General features: G+C 38.0%; 1 protein-coding gene across 4 annotated transcripts; it reads right to left on the minus strand.

Annotated features, from left to right (window-relative positions):
- Positions 1-1,448: 1,448 nt before the first annotated feature.
- Positions 1,449-14,332, minus strand: TARP (TCR gamma alternate reading frame protein). 4 transcript variants are annotated; one of them, XR_011383146.1, is made up of 5 exons: positions 14,194-14,332; positions 8,113-8,439; positions 5,747-5,806; positions 4,081-4,140; positions 1,449-2,027 (listed from the first exon to the last, which is right to left on the minus strand). XR_011383146.1 is itself a non-coding variant. In XM_017344435.3 (5 exons), the coding sequence occupies exons 2-5, from the start codon at positions 8,252-8,254 to the stop codon at positions 1,885-1,887; spliced, it is 405 nt and encodes a 134-aa protein (XP_017199924.2). In that variant the 5' UTR covers positions 8,255-8,439; positions 11,672-11,729; the 3' UTR covers positions 1,449-1,884. The 4 variants fall into 4 exon arrangements, 1 of the variants encoding a protein (XP_017199924.2); XR_011383145.1 differs by lacking the exon at positions 14,194-14,332 and adding an exon at positions 11,672-11,727; XR_011383147.1 differs by lacking the exon at positions 14,194-14,332 and adding an exon at positions 8,885-8,999.
- Between the last annotated feature and the right edge of the window lie 2,123 nt (positions 14,333-16,455).

A 16,455-nucleotide genomic window follows, 5' to 3' on the forward strand; every position in this document is an offset into this window, starting at 1 on the left:
AGTTGTAATTTCATTGTTGGTCACAATTTTACCCAAAGAAGAAAGACCACTGGGAAATTAGTGATAAAAATCAGTGACCTTTTGTATAAGTAAAAAAAATGAATATGCACCAAAAAATCCTTTATAAAATTCTTACTCATCAGATGTCATTAACAAAACATCAGGCCGGTGCCGCGGCTCACTAGGCTAATCCTCCGCCTGCGGCGTCGGCACACTGGGTTCTAGTCCCGGTTGGGGCGCCGGTTCTGTCCCGGTTGCTCCTCTTCCAGTCCAGCTCTCTGCTGTGGCCTGGGAGTGCAGTGCAGGATGGCCCAAGTGCTTGGGCCCTGTACCCACATGGGAGACCAGGAGGAAGCACCTGGCTCCTGGCTTCGGATCAGCGTAGCACGCCGGCCATAGCAGCCATTTGGGGGGTGAACCAATGGAAGGAAGACCTTTCTGTCTGTCTCTCTCTCTCACTGTCTAACTCTGCCTGTCAAAAAAAATAATAAAAAATAAACAAAACATCAATGCATGTTTTGGTTTTCACCTGCTGAAAGCAGGTGAGAGGAGAAACCATAATATTGAGTATTGAGTTTAACAACAACAAAAAAAGACTCTGGGTTCAGAGAGATTTGGTTTTGAAATGTGACTATTCCTTAAAAAATAGTGAGCTTGAACAGGTAACTGAAAATTTCTAATCTATGAACTGTATACCATAATTGTACCTACTCCAAAGAGCTCTTAGACTTAATTCAAAGGTGGCCTGGTATGTGATAGAAACTTGCTGAATCTCTCTTCCACCCACCCATCCTCTCTGCAGAGAAGAATAAAGATTATTACTCGGGTTTTTGGATGTATGTGTATGATATGCATGCATGTGCTTTGTGTGCACCTGCACACATGCATGTGTGTGTGGTTTCTACTATTTCTAAAGTAGTGATACCAAGAGAATCCACCAATGCTGTTGAGAATCTGCATGTGCCAAGCATTAGTAACTTCCTCAGTCCATGCAGCTGTAGACAAGGCATTATAACTTCATTGTACACAATAGAATTATAGCATAGAATTCAAGTAACTTTCTTGGGGTAACAGAGATATTAAATGCCAGACTCAAGACGGAAACCCAGACACTTACACTGCCTCTGCTTAGTGTAGCTCTCCTGGAACATTGTGGGGGTCAGGAAATGCAGTGCTTGTGAAGTATTTACAGAGCAGTGCACATCACATTAGATGTCCTGTTGCCAACAGAAGTGCTCAGGTCAAATGGATCTGAATCTGACGACCTTCATCTGGCTGGAGCATCTCTTGGAGTGGAATGACCACTCTCTCAGGGAAGGAATTAGAAATGTGGTATTGGACCCCCAATGTCAAACAACACTGAGTGTCATAGCACAGTTGTGAGGCTGTATTTTACCTTGCACTTTCAAGTGGGTTTTATCCAATGCAAGTACACACAGACAAAAGTCGACTTTGAATTTTTTTTATTTAATAATCTTATCACAGGAAGAGCACACAGTTCAAGTAACAAGGAAGGCCACTTTGGGATGTGTAACATGGGAGACTTGCAGACTTATGTGGTTAAAGGATGCCAAAGCGCACAACTAGAAGCTGCACACTGCCTGCACTGCGGCTGCAAGGGTTTCAGTCGGCTGATGGGGCTGATGGAGACTGGAGAGAGTGGCACTGACAGCTGCCTTGGGCTGCTCCGTGTTATCTTACAGAGTGAAGTCTTCTCACTTTGACCGCTGGTGTGCAAAACCATTATGCCATAATGACATAATAGAAAAATACATTTGTGAGCTTACATAACCTAAATCCAGAAAAAAAAAGCCCAGCTAAATCCTTTGCAGACACTGCCAGGGACAATAAATAGAAAAGATGAACCCTTCGTGCCATCGTTGGTTAGGAACTCTTTTCAGCACTGCAGTCGGCTGTTCTTCTAAACAAAGAGAAGGTGACGATGGCCAGGTACACAGAGCTCTTCAGGAGCAGGAGCAGGTAGGTGTAGTACACAGAGCTATTTGTGAGCTGCAGCCGCAGGACATCTAGGAGAAGTCACTTAATTAATTTTGCCTGTTCTTTTAACAAGAGAAGATATATTGTTGAGGAGGGAGTCACAAATGGTTACTTGAGATAACCAACATTGAAGTGACATCCTCAACTACCAACCACCACCATCAGTAAGAGCAAGACAGCTTGGAATTAATCTTGCAAGTCAAATTGATCAACAACTTCTACTAAATTCACTTAGAACATGCCAAATATTTAAAAGTAAAGTTGAATTTTTTATGAACACGTCCAGTAGAGGACGTGTAAAAACTAGATTTTGCAATTTCTTCATGCAGAGTATGTCTCTAAATAATAATAATAGATCATATTCATTAACTACTAGCCAGATATCAAACACTATTCTGAGACTCTTACATGCAAAGCTTTACTCATATTTAATCTTTATAATGACCTACGAGAGAGAAAACCAGAAATTACTTTCATCCCCATTTTATAAGTAGGAAAACTGAAGGCGCAGCAATAATTTGCTTGATTTCATGCATTTAGTAAGTACCAGAGCCTAGATTTTAACCTCAGCAATATGACTTTATGAACACATCCTTACCTACTCTGTGATCCTGCATCTCCCTGTGCAAGTAAACACCCCAGAGATTAACAGCTAAAGGATAAAGTTGAATTGCTGATTTGCAAGTGTCTGAGCCACTATACCTTGGACATGCAGTGAACTCTTTAGGAAGGGTACAACCCATGGAAATTTGATGGTGTTCACAGTGAAGTGAGTGGGATATTTTAGCAAAAGGGCAATATAGAAAATGGAAGAAACAGCTAATCCAAATGAGCTTGAGGTGTTAGGTGTTTCTGACACACAATCATGTTTTTCTTAAATATCTCTCCCTGGGAGTGATGGTATTATTATGTAATGACTCTTAATAACCTCGTAAATTTGCAAGAAAGTTGTCATGTCAAGGAATGATTAAAGACAACAATAGTGGTCCATCACAGCCTCTCAGTGAGCCAGGCCACCAAGTCTCTTCCTGTGGTGATTTGCATTTTACATGTTCTGTCTTCCTAGAGTCAGAAGTTCAGGATTCCTAGCCCCTGCTGTAGAAAGGATCTCCCTGCTCTTGGTCAAGTCAAAGATTACACCCTCCTTGCCTGGTGCCACAGCTGAGCTCCTGAATTCCTCTGATACTGGAAATAAAGGAAAGATCAACAGGGCTGCAGTCAATGACTTGAGGCCTGTTCTTTTTGCACACTTAGGAAGAAAAGGCTAAAAATTAGCACTTATGCTATGTCTGCTTACTGATATACCCCATGCTAGATATTTTAGTTCTGAGCCCTTTTTGTTAACTGAATATGATGTCATCATTTTCGGTTGCAGATGATTACAAAATGGAAGTTCCTGACCCATATTCATGCAACTAAGCATTCAGAGAGCTGAGGCCAGTCTGATCCATAGTAGTCTGAAGCCCAGGCCCTTATCCACTCCCCACCATGTGTCTATCACATCTTGAGGCCTTGGCTTTAGAATTTCTTGTTCTGTGACTCTTATCTCAAAGGATGAACCAGAGAAAGTATACGAACTCCTCAGTTGATGGTCTGAATTGAAATATCTTATCTAGCTGTGTGACATGAGTAAGAAACTTAATTTAACTCATGTCTTCATCTGTAAAATGGAGTGGGAGGGGAGGGTGGCGAGAGGGTGGATCATTGTATGACTTCATAGAAGTATTAGAATTAAGAAAATTCTTGCAGAACACAAGCCAAAGCCTTCTATAGAAAAGTCACTAATTGCCAGTTCATGATATTAGCAACTAGCAAGAACCAAAGATAAAAAATTTACAAGCAAAAGCTGATAGAAGTAAGTTGATATCTTGCTTTCTCCAGTCATTAGAAACAACAGATAGTCCAGAACATGTCACTGCATCCTTTGATTTAGTCATCTCATACCCAAACAAGTTACTGAAGGATCTGTGTTTTTCTCTTATCAGGCTTTTCTGCCTCAAGCCAGGGAAGTTCAAAAGTTAGGAAGATTGGGGGGAAATATGCCATGGCATGACATAAAGGCAGACATGCATAAAAACTTACCCTTTGCATATCCAAGATGGTCTGGTTTGCCTTCCATATCTGTAGTTCCCAACACAGTGCCTGCCACAAAAAACATGTTTCATTGACCCAAAGGAAATGGCGGGTTAATTTAAAAGATCGCTCAGTCTATTGTGCACAATCCAACCATTATTATTATTCTGCCATACTCCAATGGAAGACCAAGAATCAAGATGACCAGAAGGAAAAAAAATAATGGTATAGCATGGCATGAAGCAAACATCAACAAAACTTCCACTTTCATCTTTCTTTTTTTAAGTCTATACAATTAGTTGTACTGATTTTTTTTTTTTTTTTAACAGGCAGAGTTAGAGAGACAGAGAAAGGTCTTCTTTCCATTGGTTCACCCCCGAAATGGTCCCTATGGCTGGCGCGCTGCGCCAATCCGAAGCCAGGAGCCAGGTGCTTCCTCCCGGTCTCCCATGTGGGTGCAGGGCCCAAGCACTTGGGCCATCCTGCACTGCCTTTCTGGGCCACAGCAGAGAGCTGGACAGGAAAAGGAGCAACTGGGACAGAATCCAGCGCCCCAACCAGGACTAGAACCCAGAGTACCGGCGCCGCAGGCAGAGGATTAGCCTAGTGAGCCACAGCTCCGGCCTTCTTTTTTTTTTTCTTTTTTAAGATTTATTTTATTTGAAAGAGAGTTACAGAGAAAGGTAGAGACACAGAGAAAGGTCTTCCATCTGATGGTTCACTCCACAGATGGCCGCAACGGCCAGAGCTGCGCCGATCCGAAGCCAGGAGCCAGGCGCTTCTTCCGGGTCTCCCAAATGGGTACAGGGGCCCAAGGACTTGGGCCATCCTCCACTGCCTTCCGAGGCCACAGCAGAGAGCTGGATCAGAAGAGGAGCAGCTAGGACTAGAACCGGTACCCATATGGGATGCTGGGTCTTCAGACCAGGGCGTTAACCCACTGTGCCACATAACTGGCCCCCCATTTTCGTCTTTCAAACAGGCATTCTCAGAATAGTTCTGATACATAGAAAAATGAATACAAATACTAGTTAATCATCTGTACCCATTATTTGTGTTTATGTATATAAATTTATATATATTGATACATATAACGCCTGTCAACAGAAAAGGGAGATAATTATTAAAACTGAGCCTTGGGGCTGGCACTGTGGCGCAGTAGGTTAATCCTCTGCCTGAGGCGCTGGCATCCCATATGGGCGCCGGTTCTAGTCCCAGCTGCTCCTCTTCCAATGCAGCTCTCTGCTATGGCCTGGGAAAGCAGTAGAAGATAGCCCAAGTCCTTGGGCCCCTGCACCCAAGCGGGAGACCCAGAAGCTCCTGGCTTCGGATCAGCACAGCTCCAGCCTTTGCGGCCATCTGGGGAGTGAACCAGCAGATGGAAGACCTCTCTGTCTCTCCCTCTCACTGTCTGTAACTCTAACTCTCAAATAAAAATAAATAAAATCTTTAAAAAACAAATATGCGCCTGACATTTCAGAAATAGTGTGATTTTTCTGTAATTGAGTCAATACAATTCAGGTATATTTCTGTAGATGAAGATGTCAAAATGAATGAAGGATTTTTTTTTCTCTTATCAAAAGAAGATTTACTGTATTAAGCCAAGGAAGTTCAAAAGTTAAGATAATCGAAGGAAAAATGTGCCATAACATGATTTAAAGACAGGTGTACTTACGATTTTCAGACCCAAGACTACTTGGTTTTCTTTTCTTTTCCACTGCTCCCAACACAGTACCTGCCATGAAATAAGTGTTTCATAAACATTTGTTCAATGGAAAGGTAAACTTAAAAAGATAGCACACACTGCTGACCTGAAATTTTGTGCCCAAAGTAACTGTGTTCAATCCTACAATCCACACAAAATTTTACATGTTGGGAGGACTCGGTCTTAGAGAAATTTCTCATCTCAGTAGAGGAAAGTAGTCAAAACCCACAATTCATGTACATAATTTCTTTGAGGTGTGGTGTTTGTGGACATGATAAAAATATTAATAAGAGGTAATACCTGCAGAGAGGTCATTTTTGTGCCAGTCTCTATGTTAAAACTTCATATGCATTATCTTGTTTAATTTGCTAATAACATTTATTCAAGTTGCATTATGGATGGCCCCTCATTATGAATGAAGAATAAAGTTTAAAGTGTGTAGGTAGCTTACCAAGATCATACCAGTAAATGACAGAGCCAGTATTCAAAGGATAGTTGTGGGAGATTAAAACAGGGCATGTGGAAAGTGATTTATAAAAATTATCCACAGAAATATATATAAAATAATTTACAAAGAGACAACATAATATTCCACCATTGTGGGAATTAAGAAAATCTGTTCCAATATCTTAATTATTCTTAACTAAGGGACTTTCTATTATCATTGTTACAGGAGCTCTGTTACAGGGGACAGAAAGAATGTCAAATCGCTTTAAAAACTTGATATGAGAATTGTGTTTATCTAAGATGCTATGAAAAATAAACATATGTACAAAGATAAAGTTGTTTAAAATGGATGGAAGAAAACAGAGTCACAGTAGTATTATTTTTATCTTTTTCTGCTAGATGTGTTCTTGTCCATGTGGATATGAGTCTGGTATGCAGTTTTACACACTGGTGATATTCCTATGTCTGCATGCTCTTAAAAAATGGATTTGAGATATAAACCTTTGAGTACATCCCAAGAATGAAAATGTTAATATGATCATGTTTGCACATTTAAGAACCTTTAAGAACTGAATTTAACGGATCTTAAAAGTCCTTTTTTTCTCTCAAAGACTTTATGCATTAAATGTAGATGCAAATCACTATTACCATGCATTAATTAAGTACAATTACTCATGATAAAATCCACATGTGTGTACCGCATTCTCTCAATCAAGGTTGGTCAGAAACTTTGAATAAATTAGTTTTATCTTTCTTAAGAATCACTTCATTGTTCTCTACTTTCATATTATATTTTTAAACTTTTATCCCCCAAAAATTGAACAAGCAGCATTAAAAATTTTCTGTAGAAAAACATTAATGGAAATCTCTCCCTAATTTTGTTGCCATGAGAAACCCAAGAAAGGCATTTGTTTTAGAATTTAATGCACAATCCTTAGTGATTAGAAACAATGTCTGTTTTTCCCCTGTATCTCATCAGCTTTGAGTCATACTCATCCTAGTTTCTTGTTCACATTTCCACTCAGGCCTGGCAGATGCCAGCAGTACAATAAATGCTTGTTGAACAGTATCCCAATGGCTACAAACAGTTGTTATGGAGAATATACATAATTGTACATATTACATTCAGGCAATCTTTAATGATGAAATTTTACCTAACAGTGGTGTATGAAATTGGAATCCGAGAAACCCAAGACTGCCAAAAAACTCCAGCAGCCAAGGTTATTCTGTTTTTCATTGAACCACTGTCTGATGGACATTTTGATCAGAATGCCATTTTGTCACTAAAAACTAACTCATTGTTTGCAGGTTAAACTTTGTGTACAACGGATCTTCAAAAAGTTCATGGGAATGGAATTAAAAGATAAATTTAGTTGGTGCAAAAAATTGAAATCCATAATTTTTTCATAATATATATTTTCTGTGAACTTTTTGAAGATCCCTCAAATAGCAAAATTGAAATAGTTTGCTTTGCTTGTTAGAATGTTCCTGGAAAATGCAGACAATGCATAATTGTTCTTCTTTCCCAATCAAGTCAAATCATCAAAAGTGGAAACTTTTTTAGCATTTATGGTGTGCTAAATTCCTAGATGCTTTCACATAATTGCTTCATTTTATCCATATAACATTCTAAAACCATTGTGTGATCTTAATATTTTGGATGATGAAATGGAGGCAAAGAAAGGTTAAGTAAAATTTTTGCTTTTTTTTTTAATCCAAAGCCTATTCCGTTTTAATCCTATGGGAAAATAGCAGGCCATTTATATTAACATTAAATGTAACGAGATTTAAGAAAAGTTTGTATCTATTTATTATTAATACTTAACAAAAAAGAAGGGGCATTCCCTCTCAAAAGAGTTTTCTGGGAAGTTACATTTGTATCTACGTACCTTTGTTTATTGCAGGAAAAAGAATCTCTTGTTTACTTTCTCTTGTATTTTCGTGTTCCACAATGCATCTGTGTTCTTTATCGAATGACTTCTGAGGCACAGTTAGCCAGCTAAATTTCATATATGTGCCGTTAATCTTCATGGTGTTTCCTTCCTGGGATTCCAGAATCGTATCACCATTCTTCTCTTTCCAGTACACCTTGATGACATCAGGGAAGAATTTCTCAAGCAGACAAAGATATGTCCCAGCCTTATGCAGTTTTGTTTCAGCAATGGAAGGGAGAAAAATAGTGGGCTTGGGAGAAAAGTCTCCATCCAGCTTTTTATCTGGTGGAAGGATGGTGGGAAATAAAACATCAGAAGGAATTGTTAGAGAAATACAAACGTTGCATGGTTTGGAACTACCTAGTCATAGCAATAGGAAGACAAGTTGCTTCTGATTTGGTGCTGCCACGGTGCTTCATCCATGGAAGATGGACAGGGTTAGGTGGGGCAGGGAGGAAACCAGGTAACTTTAATGATCTCCCTTCCCATGAGAACCCGTGTTCCCTTCTAAGGTGCTTCCCTTCCCATTCTTTGATAATGCTCTCCCTGGCCACCTAACTCACATCCTCCTACTCTCCGTTTCTGGGTACTTTCACTCTAACTGATTCTGGAAGGCATCCTTTTTATCTTATTTCCAAAATGAATCAACGACAAGAGGAAATGCTTCATTTTTATTTTTAACAATATGCAGTCACTTAAGTGGGACTGTACATCCACAAGTACTTACAATCTATCAAGTTGATCTTATCTTCAAATGTGGCTCCCATGCTCAGTTCTGAAGTTCATTGAATTCTGCTTGTTTATTTCCAGCTCTATATAGCATCACACTTTCACATCTGAACCACTCCAGGTTTTTGAGAACGGCAGTATTTAACCCCACGCCTCCAATTTATTTATCTCGGAATTTAGAAGCAAAACCTTTCCAAAACTTCTATTTAAAAATCTGATTCTTTTTAGAAATGTACTTGTGTTAATGTTATCAAGTAAAGCACTTAGCAAACTTTTATTTTGTTTTAGAAATGTTCACCAAAATTACATTTTACTTGGAAATTCATTTGAAGTTTAAGCATAACGAAGGATACCCCACTGCAGGGTGTGGGGGGCATTTAGCGCAGCAGTTAAGTCACCACTTGGGACACCCACATTCCCTATTGGAGTGCCTGGTTGGATTCCGGGCTCCCCTGCTTCCATTCCAGCTTGCTGCTAACGTGCACCCTGGGAGGCAACACGTGATGACTCAAGTAATTGGGTCTCTGCCTCCCATGTAGAAGACCCAGATTGAGTTCCAGACTCCTGGGTTAGGCTTCGCCCAGCCTTGGCTGTTGTGGGCATTTAAGTAGTGAATCAGTGAATGGAAAAACCTTTCTCTGCTCCCCCTCTTTCTCTGTATCTCCACATTTCAAATAAGATAAAAATAAATAAATGATTTTTTAATAAAGAGAATGAACAGGGAGTGTGTTTTCGTATTTGCTTTAATATGAATGTACCCTACTAGTGAGGATCTCTATATCTGTCAGCAACTCCATATTTTGACTCAGATTTTTTTCAGTTGTACATTATATTTATATAATTTTAGTAAATATATTAATGAATCTAATTTTTATTTTTGGAATCTGTTTTTTCATGGAAATATCTCTGGTTTATTATAATCAACTGAAAATCAAGTGATGAACTTAAAATTTCCATATGATACCACACTATTCACTGCCTCTTGTTCCTTTGTCTTATCCAGATTCTTTAAGTTTTATTCTTTTAAGGATAAAATGAAACTTGAAATCTATAACTTTCTCAGTGTAATAGTTAACTAAACATTAACTAGTATACTTGATTGTATATAATTAGTACCTATACTCTGAATCATTATCTTACATGGAATTTTAAAATATTACTTTTTAAATGTACACACTGAGAGTGTTTTTATGGTTAATTGTTTTTCATCATGCATAGAGGACAACCATTTCATTTTATTTGAATCATGACTACAATGGCTACCAGATATTTTATTTATTTAAAAATAAATGAAGCTGTCTGAATCATTTCTGCACATCTGTTTGCATAATCAAATAATACATTACACGTAAATTGCCTAAGTTGTTTGTATTTTAAGATGCAGCATGCATATTCCATATGAATGTAAAAATATCAACGATATATTCAGTTGGAAGTATGATACTACAAATGTACATATGAGTATTTAGGCATTATCTATTTCTTATTTTTTTTCTTTTATCAATTAAATAGTTACAACTATTTCATATGTCAATATGTGTTTCAGGTTTCTAATGAGTTTCAACTTTATTTAATTGATTTTATCTCTTCATCATTTCCTCTATGCGTTTAAAATTGAGCAGAAGTAAACTTTATTGGCCATAAATTAAACTTACCAACTATAAATTTTAGGACCAATAAAATGTTGATGTTATAAATGATAGCAATTAAGGTAGAATATTAAGATTTAAAGTACACAGCAAGATGATTAAATTTCTGTCAAGTAATGAAAAAGTCTGCTAACAAGAAATAAATACCTCCAAATTCAGTTTTTTGCATGAGTGGCTGATACAGTCTTCCATCGAAGCACTTAGAGGCAGAGCTGAGCCCTCTAAGGGTCTCCTGCTCTGTATTACCCACTGCAGACTACTCTCCATGGAGAGAATACAACTCTCCCCTTCCATTTGAGTTAGAACATTTACTGGCACCTATGTTGGACAATGTGCCAATTGCTTTATTTACACGGTCTCATTCAAATCTCATACAAGCCACTGAGTTCATGCTACTGTCCCATTGTGCAGATTAGGGTGCTGAGGTCAAAGAACAATCTCCCAAGCTCACTAAGCTTAAGTGGTGGAACCAGAACTCCATGTCTGTCTGATTGTGAAACGTAAACTCTTTCCATCAGAAACAACAATATGTCTACTCTATTGAGTCTATCTCAAACTTACCTGCCATAATAAATTTTGTCCCAGAGCCAAACACTTTAATGAAATCACTATGTACTTTATAAATGAGTATTTTACAGAAGACCATAGGTACATAAAACTAACTCCTATTACAATATTTATACACTATTGTCTATGTTCTCTTTTTGTGTTAGCATTATTTACTTACAACTTTATTTTAATTTTATTTGAAAGGCAGAGAGACAAGAAAGATCTTCATCTATTAGTTCAACCACGGCTGGTTAGGCCAAGCACCAGGAACTTAATCCGGTTCTCCCACATGGGTGGCAGGAACCCAGGTACTTGAGCCCATCATTTGCTGTCTGCTGAGGTGTACATTAGCAGAATAGCCAGGATTTGGACCAGGCAGTCCGATTCAGGGTGCAGACATCCCAAGAAACACCTAATTGCTGCAATGAATGCCAGCCCCCACAACATTGCTTTAAAATCTCTCCTATGATTTTTGCATCAAATCCCCATCACAATCATCTTTTTCCTAAATAATCTATTATCCCAACATGATCATTTCTTGCCTTCCACCTATGACCTTGTAAATACCATATTCTTCTGATACTTACCTATGACAACAAGTTTTGTTCCAGCACCGAAGACTTTCTCATAATAGTTCCACAGTGATTCAGCCTGTATTAAAAACTTTAGACTAATCACATCTCCCTGACTTCTTCAAATTCTAGTGGCAACAGAATGATGGGCTGGGATTCTCAAGAGACCTCAGTTCTTTTCCTCATGCATTTTGCTCAAAGAAAATTCTGTGGCTGAGTAAATCAAATAACTTAATTTTTTTGGTGCTTTATTTATACAAAAACCATTATATGAGTGTAAGTCCATTAAACATCACTGCCAGTACTAACATGAAGTCAAAATGAAACAAAATATGAAAAATAAATTTGGTTAAAAGTGTTATGAAAATGCAAGATGTTCTTATTATCATCATTATTTTTATTAGCAATCTGTATGATCTGATTGTGTGGTCCAATATGACCCTTTAATCTCCTAGGACCAAACCTTGCTTATCCTAATAGAAACTCCAGCATTTTGAAGGGGCAGTTACCTCCCCAGCAATAAAGGAGGGAGAGTTGTTCCTCTGCCTTCCATTTGTATTCTGCTTTGCTCTTTTGTGCCTGGGATTCTCTAAACCATCATCCCAGGAAACCTATCTTTCACACACTCTGTCTTTAACTGCCTATCTATTACATAGTCTATCATCTTGTCTTCACTACTCTGTTAAGACAATCCAAGGGAGCGTTGGCTGACACCTAATAAATGCAGTCAGTATATGGAAGTGCTTCACTTGTGTTGTCCAAAACAAATGGCTTTTTTTTTTCCCCCAATCAACAGAACAACATATTGGAATCCCAACTTCAGCCTCAAACTGACTTGTATCCAGCTCATGCCAAAGTCCAGCTTGGAACTCCTGTCCGGCCCTCCAAGGCAAAATGGCTAGAGAAATGGCAGGAGGCATAACAGAAATCCATCTTCCAATTGTCATTTTAGATCACTGAATGTGATCTGCCTAACTACACTTGTTGAGGTTCCCCAACTGGGCATGGCATGCAATGTTAGGAGACCATAATGCTGGTGCAGTGACAGCACTTAACACCCGTTTCTCCCATTCTCACAAGTGGCTGTTGTAAACTGTCCACTCTTTACCGAACTTCCCTCCTAAAGGGCCGACATCTCTTTCATTTTGATAATATGTTGTACTTGTTTTAAATAAAAAATTAATAAAAAGTTCATATTCCACCACACTTTTATCTTCTTTTTTTGAGAATAAAATTTCACTCTTTATAAATTTTACTCTAGCTTCTTGCTAAATAATCACAGCTCTTTCTTCTCCTTTCCTTAGAGCTTTTGGTCTTCTACTTTTATTTAATACCTGACTATGTTTGTGTATTATATTTTAGGTCTTCTCAAATAGATTTTGGAAATACATTAAGTCATTGTTAGATTACTCACTGTAGCATGTTTTTCTCTTTTTTAAATGTTTATATATTTGTATCTACTTGAAAGCTAGAGTGTCAAAAAGAACAAGTGAGAGATTTTTCCATCTCTAATATACTATTATTATTATTATATACTATTATATATAATACACAATGTATGGTGTACATATGGTATATACTAATACACTATTAGGGCATTTCATCAAATTATTCTGCCACACATGGCATATGGATTTTGGAAGCAATAATTCCTACACAAATTAAGAAAGGAACAGTGCTCCTGAGCATAAGACCTCCTGCCTCTCTGGCAGCCACAGGTCAAGGAACACGGTCTGGGCCTAACCTAGAGTGTTTACCTGCTAGACTGAAGGCTGTTGAGCGCTGGGATTATGTTTTGTTTACCCTTTTTTCTCCAGCATCCAACACAAAAATTGCCTTCAGTCTATGAATGATCAAATGACGATGGAAAACCACAAAGACTTTCTTCATGGACCTTGGAGCTGAGATGCCTTCTTGTCAAACTTGCAAATTTCAGGAAACTGGGCCAAATCCAGGCAATATAACAAGATTCACAATTGTACTAACTTAGACTGATCATCTAGCTTTAAGAAGTTAGAGAAGTAAGTGTGATTTATTGTCATCTGATAGTATTTACTGTAAGAATTAATTTTTTACTTTGTTGTTAGGGAGAAGATAAAGCCAGTAATATATATTCTGCCAGTTATTGTGACAAAGGACTACTATGCCCATAGGAAATTATTAGCAAAAGATCATTAGTAAAATTCTGTTTTGATATATCTCACTTAATCGATCTTTTACAAAAGAATATTTTGAACTAGTAACTTACACCAATGGTTTACAGACATGGTCTCACAGTATTTTAACTTCTTGCTTGAGTCTGCCTTTTTGATGTTTATACATCCTAAAAGTTGAATTTCAACCACTTAGAGAAAGGAAGAAACCATTTTCAAAGTAGTTTTGTTTCCATGTCTAGTAGCCAATAATGCCAAAATTACTGTTTATGTGCCAAGGTCAAGAACATGGCAGATCTTACACTGATTTTTCTGAGAAGCTTCTATCAGCTTTTCAGTACTAGATTAAAAATAGTTTTTTTTTTTTTTTAAATAATCACTTACCAGGAGGAGTTACTATGAGCTTAGTTCCTTTTCCAAATATCTTGATCCAAACATTCTGGGTCATCACAGTGGTGACAGCTTCTACAAAAATCTCAGGCTTCTTTAAGGCTTTATGAGGGGGTGGTAGTTTCACACCTTTGCTCAGGGAATCTGATCTTCTGGGCCCCTTTGGAAGTCCTTGAATATAGGTTTCTGTTGCATCTGATAATAAATTCCCTGGTAAATTGGCCTCCTAAGTAGTCTGTTCCCCGGGAGACACAGATCTTTGAAGTGTGCCAGCATAAATGCAAAGGGGACGAGCAGGGGCAGAAAAGAGAGGCCATCCTTTCAGCCAGTGTTTCTGAATTGCCAAGGAAAGTATTCAGAGAATTAAGTCTTTTTTTCTTTTTTTTCCAATTTCCAGGTGTTCAGTTGAGGTTGCAACTGCTCAGAGAGTACATCAAAGGGAAAGACACTCTGTTCTCAGACACACCAGGGCCTCCCTGTTAGCAATCTGGGAATGTGCTTCTGAAAGGAGAAAGCACTTTTGCAGCTGAAAAGCTAAGGTGCCAACACAGGCGAACAGAAGTCTCCAGAAGCAGTGAGTACTCCCCCCAAACTGATGAGGGTGCAGCTGCAAGGGCCGAGGAGAACAGGCCTGACGTCACCCCGTGTCTACTCCACATCCCGCTGCCCGGGCCTAGGTCCTGTGAGGAGGCCTCTGCCTCTGACCTCTGCCGTGAAGATATGAGCAGAGTCGCAGTGGCCAAGTGGTCAAGTGTCCTTTCACAGCCAACTGGAGGAGATGAGGGTTGGGTGAAAATTATGTTTGGAAAGGGTTTTTTTAAACTGAGGATTCTGAATTAATATGACTTGAAACTGCTGATGACCCTTTGCACCTATCTATGGTAGCTGTGAATGATGCCCACTCAATCTCTTTGTATCCTCTGCTTTTCCTTATTTTGAGAGCATGAGGAAAATTATCAGAAGCCACAGGAGTTGCCTGTACATCAAGAACCATGAAAGGTTTAACCTAATAGAATGCAAAAGAAAAGCAATGAATTATCAGGGCATTTATTTAATTTATGATCAAATATAAGAAGTTTATGAAGAACACAGAAGTTTTTGAAGAAAACAGTATAAAATTTTACAAAAGCCATAAAAGAAAACCTGGATAATATAATCATGAAGGAAAAATGCCTATTCTTAAGAGGCGATACCTCCTACATTCCTGTTTAAATGGACAACATTCCAGTCAGAAATACTAGGACATTTATTGCTATGACAGGCTAAATAGGTTGATATCAAATTCTTTAAAGATGAATAAATATGAGATAATTGAGAAAGAATTTTTGGAAAAATAGGAGTGAATAGACATTTGGCAGAGTAAATCTTAATACCTATTACAAAGCCACTGACCTAAGAATATGAAACAGATAAAAAAGCAGATAAACTCTAGAAAATGTTCCAAGTATCTGGATATTTGAAATGTGATGCAGCATTTTCAAACTGTAGGAAATGATAAATTATTTAAAAACTGGCAATAGGACAATGATTATCTATTGGGAAAAAATATCTATTCACTTCGTAACCATATAAAATAAGTTCAAAGTGGATTAAAATTAAAATTACAAAAGCTACACATGTATTAAAAAAGAACATGAATGAGAACAATTGTATCTAATGTGTGGAGGAGCATGGAATGAGGTAGGAAAACCTTAAAACATTAATTTTTAAGAAGTAGAAATAAGAATTTTTACTTTTTAAAATATGAGGGATCTTCAAAAATCTTCATAATATGCATGGAAGATACATATTATGAAAAAAACAGATGCATGGAATTCCATTTTTGCACCAAAATAAAGTTTTCTTTTAATTTCATCTTTCTACAAAATGTTTAAAGTACTCTCATATTTTCAGATAAATGTTTTAAAGAGAAAAATGGATAGCACTGAAAAAAATGGACTTACGGAATAATTCAAAGTCAAAAGTGACATTATCGGGCTTGTGCTTTGGGGAGCGGGAGCTGCTCGGGTGAGGCAGATGTGGGTTGCAGGTGGTCACCATAAGCCAACAGGAAGCAACCAAGAACCCGAGTTGTTACAGTGACAGTGGAGATGGGCAGTGTGACTAGTGCAATGAACATGAACAAGTTTACTAGAGTTTTTAAAGGGTTCTCAAGAAATAAATCAAATTACCATCTCAGGAAGTTGGGAGTGAAGAAAAAGACACTGTAAAACCAGAGACATCCATTTCAGATTCCAGTTTTCCACTCCTGGTGAC

The sequence above is a fragment of the Oryctolagus cuniculus genome, chromosome 16 (genome assembly GCF_964237555.1).
Source record: "Oryctolagus cuniculus chromosome 16, mOryCun1.1, whole genome shotgun sequence".
NCBI lineage: Eukaryota > Metazoa > Chordata > Mammalia > Lagomorpha > Leporidae > Oryctolagus > Oryctolagus cuniculus.

Bases quoted from the DNA above. Each gene is read 5' to 3' on its own strand.
- TARP (XM_017344435.3), bottom strand. From the start codon at position 8,254: ATGAAGATTAACGGCACATATATGAAATTTAGCTGGCTAACTGTGCCT. The intron at 5,807-8,112 runs GTACGTAGATAC...ATTTCATGGCAG, and splicing joins TTTTCCTGCAATAAACAAAG to GTACTGTGTTGGGAGCAGTG. The intron at 4,141-5,746 runs GTAAGTACACCT...TTTTTGTGGCAG, and splicing joins TAGTCTTGGGTCTGAAAATC to GCACTGTGTTGGGAACTACA.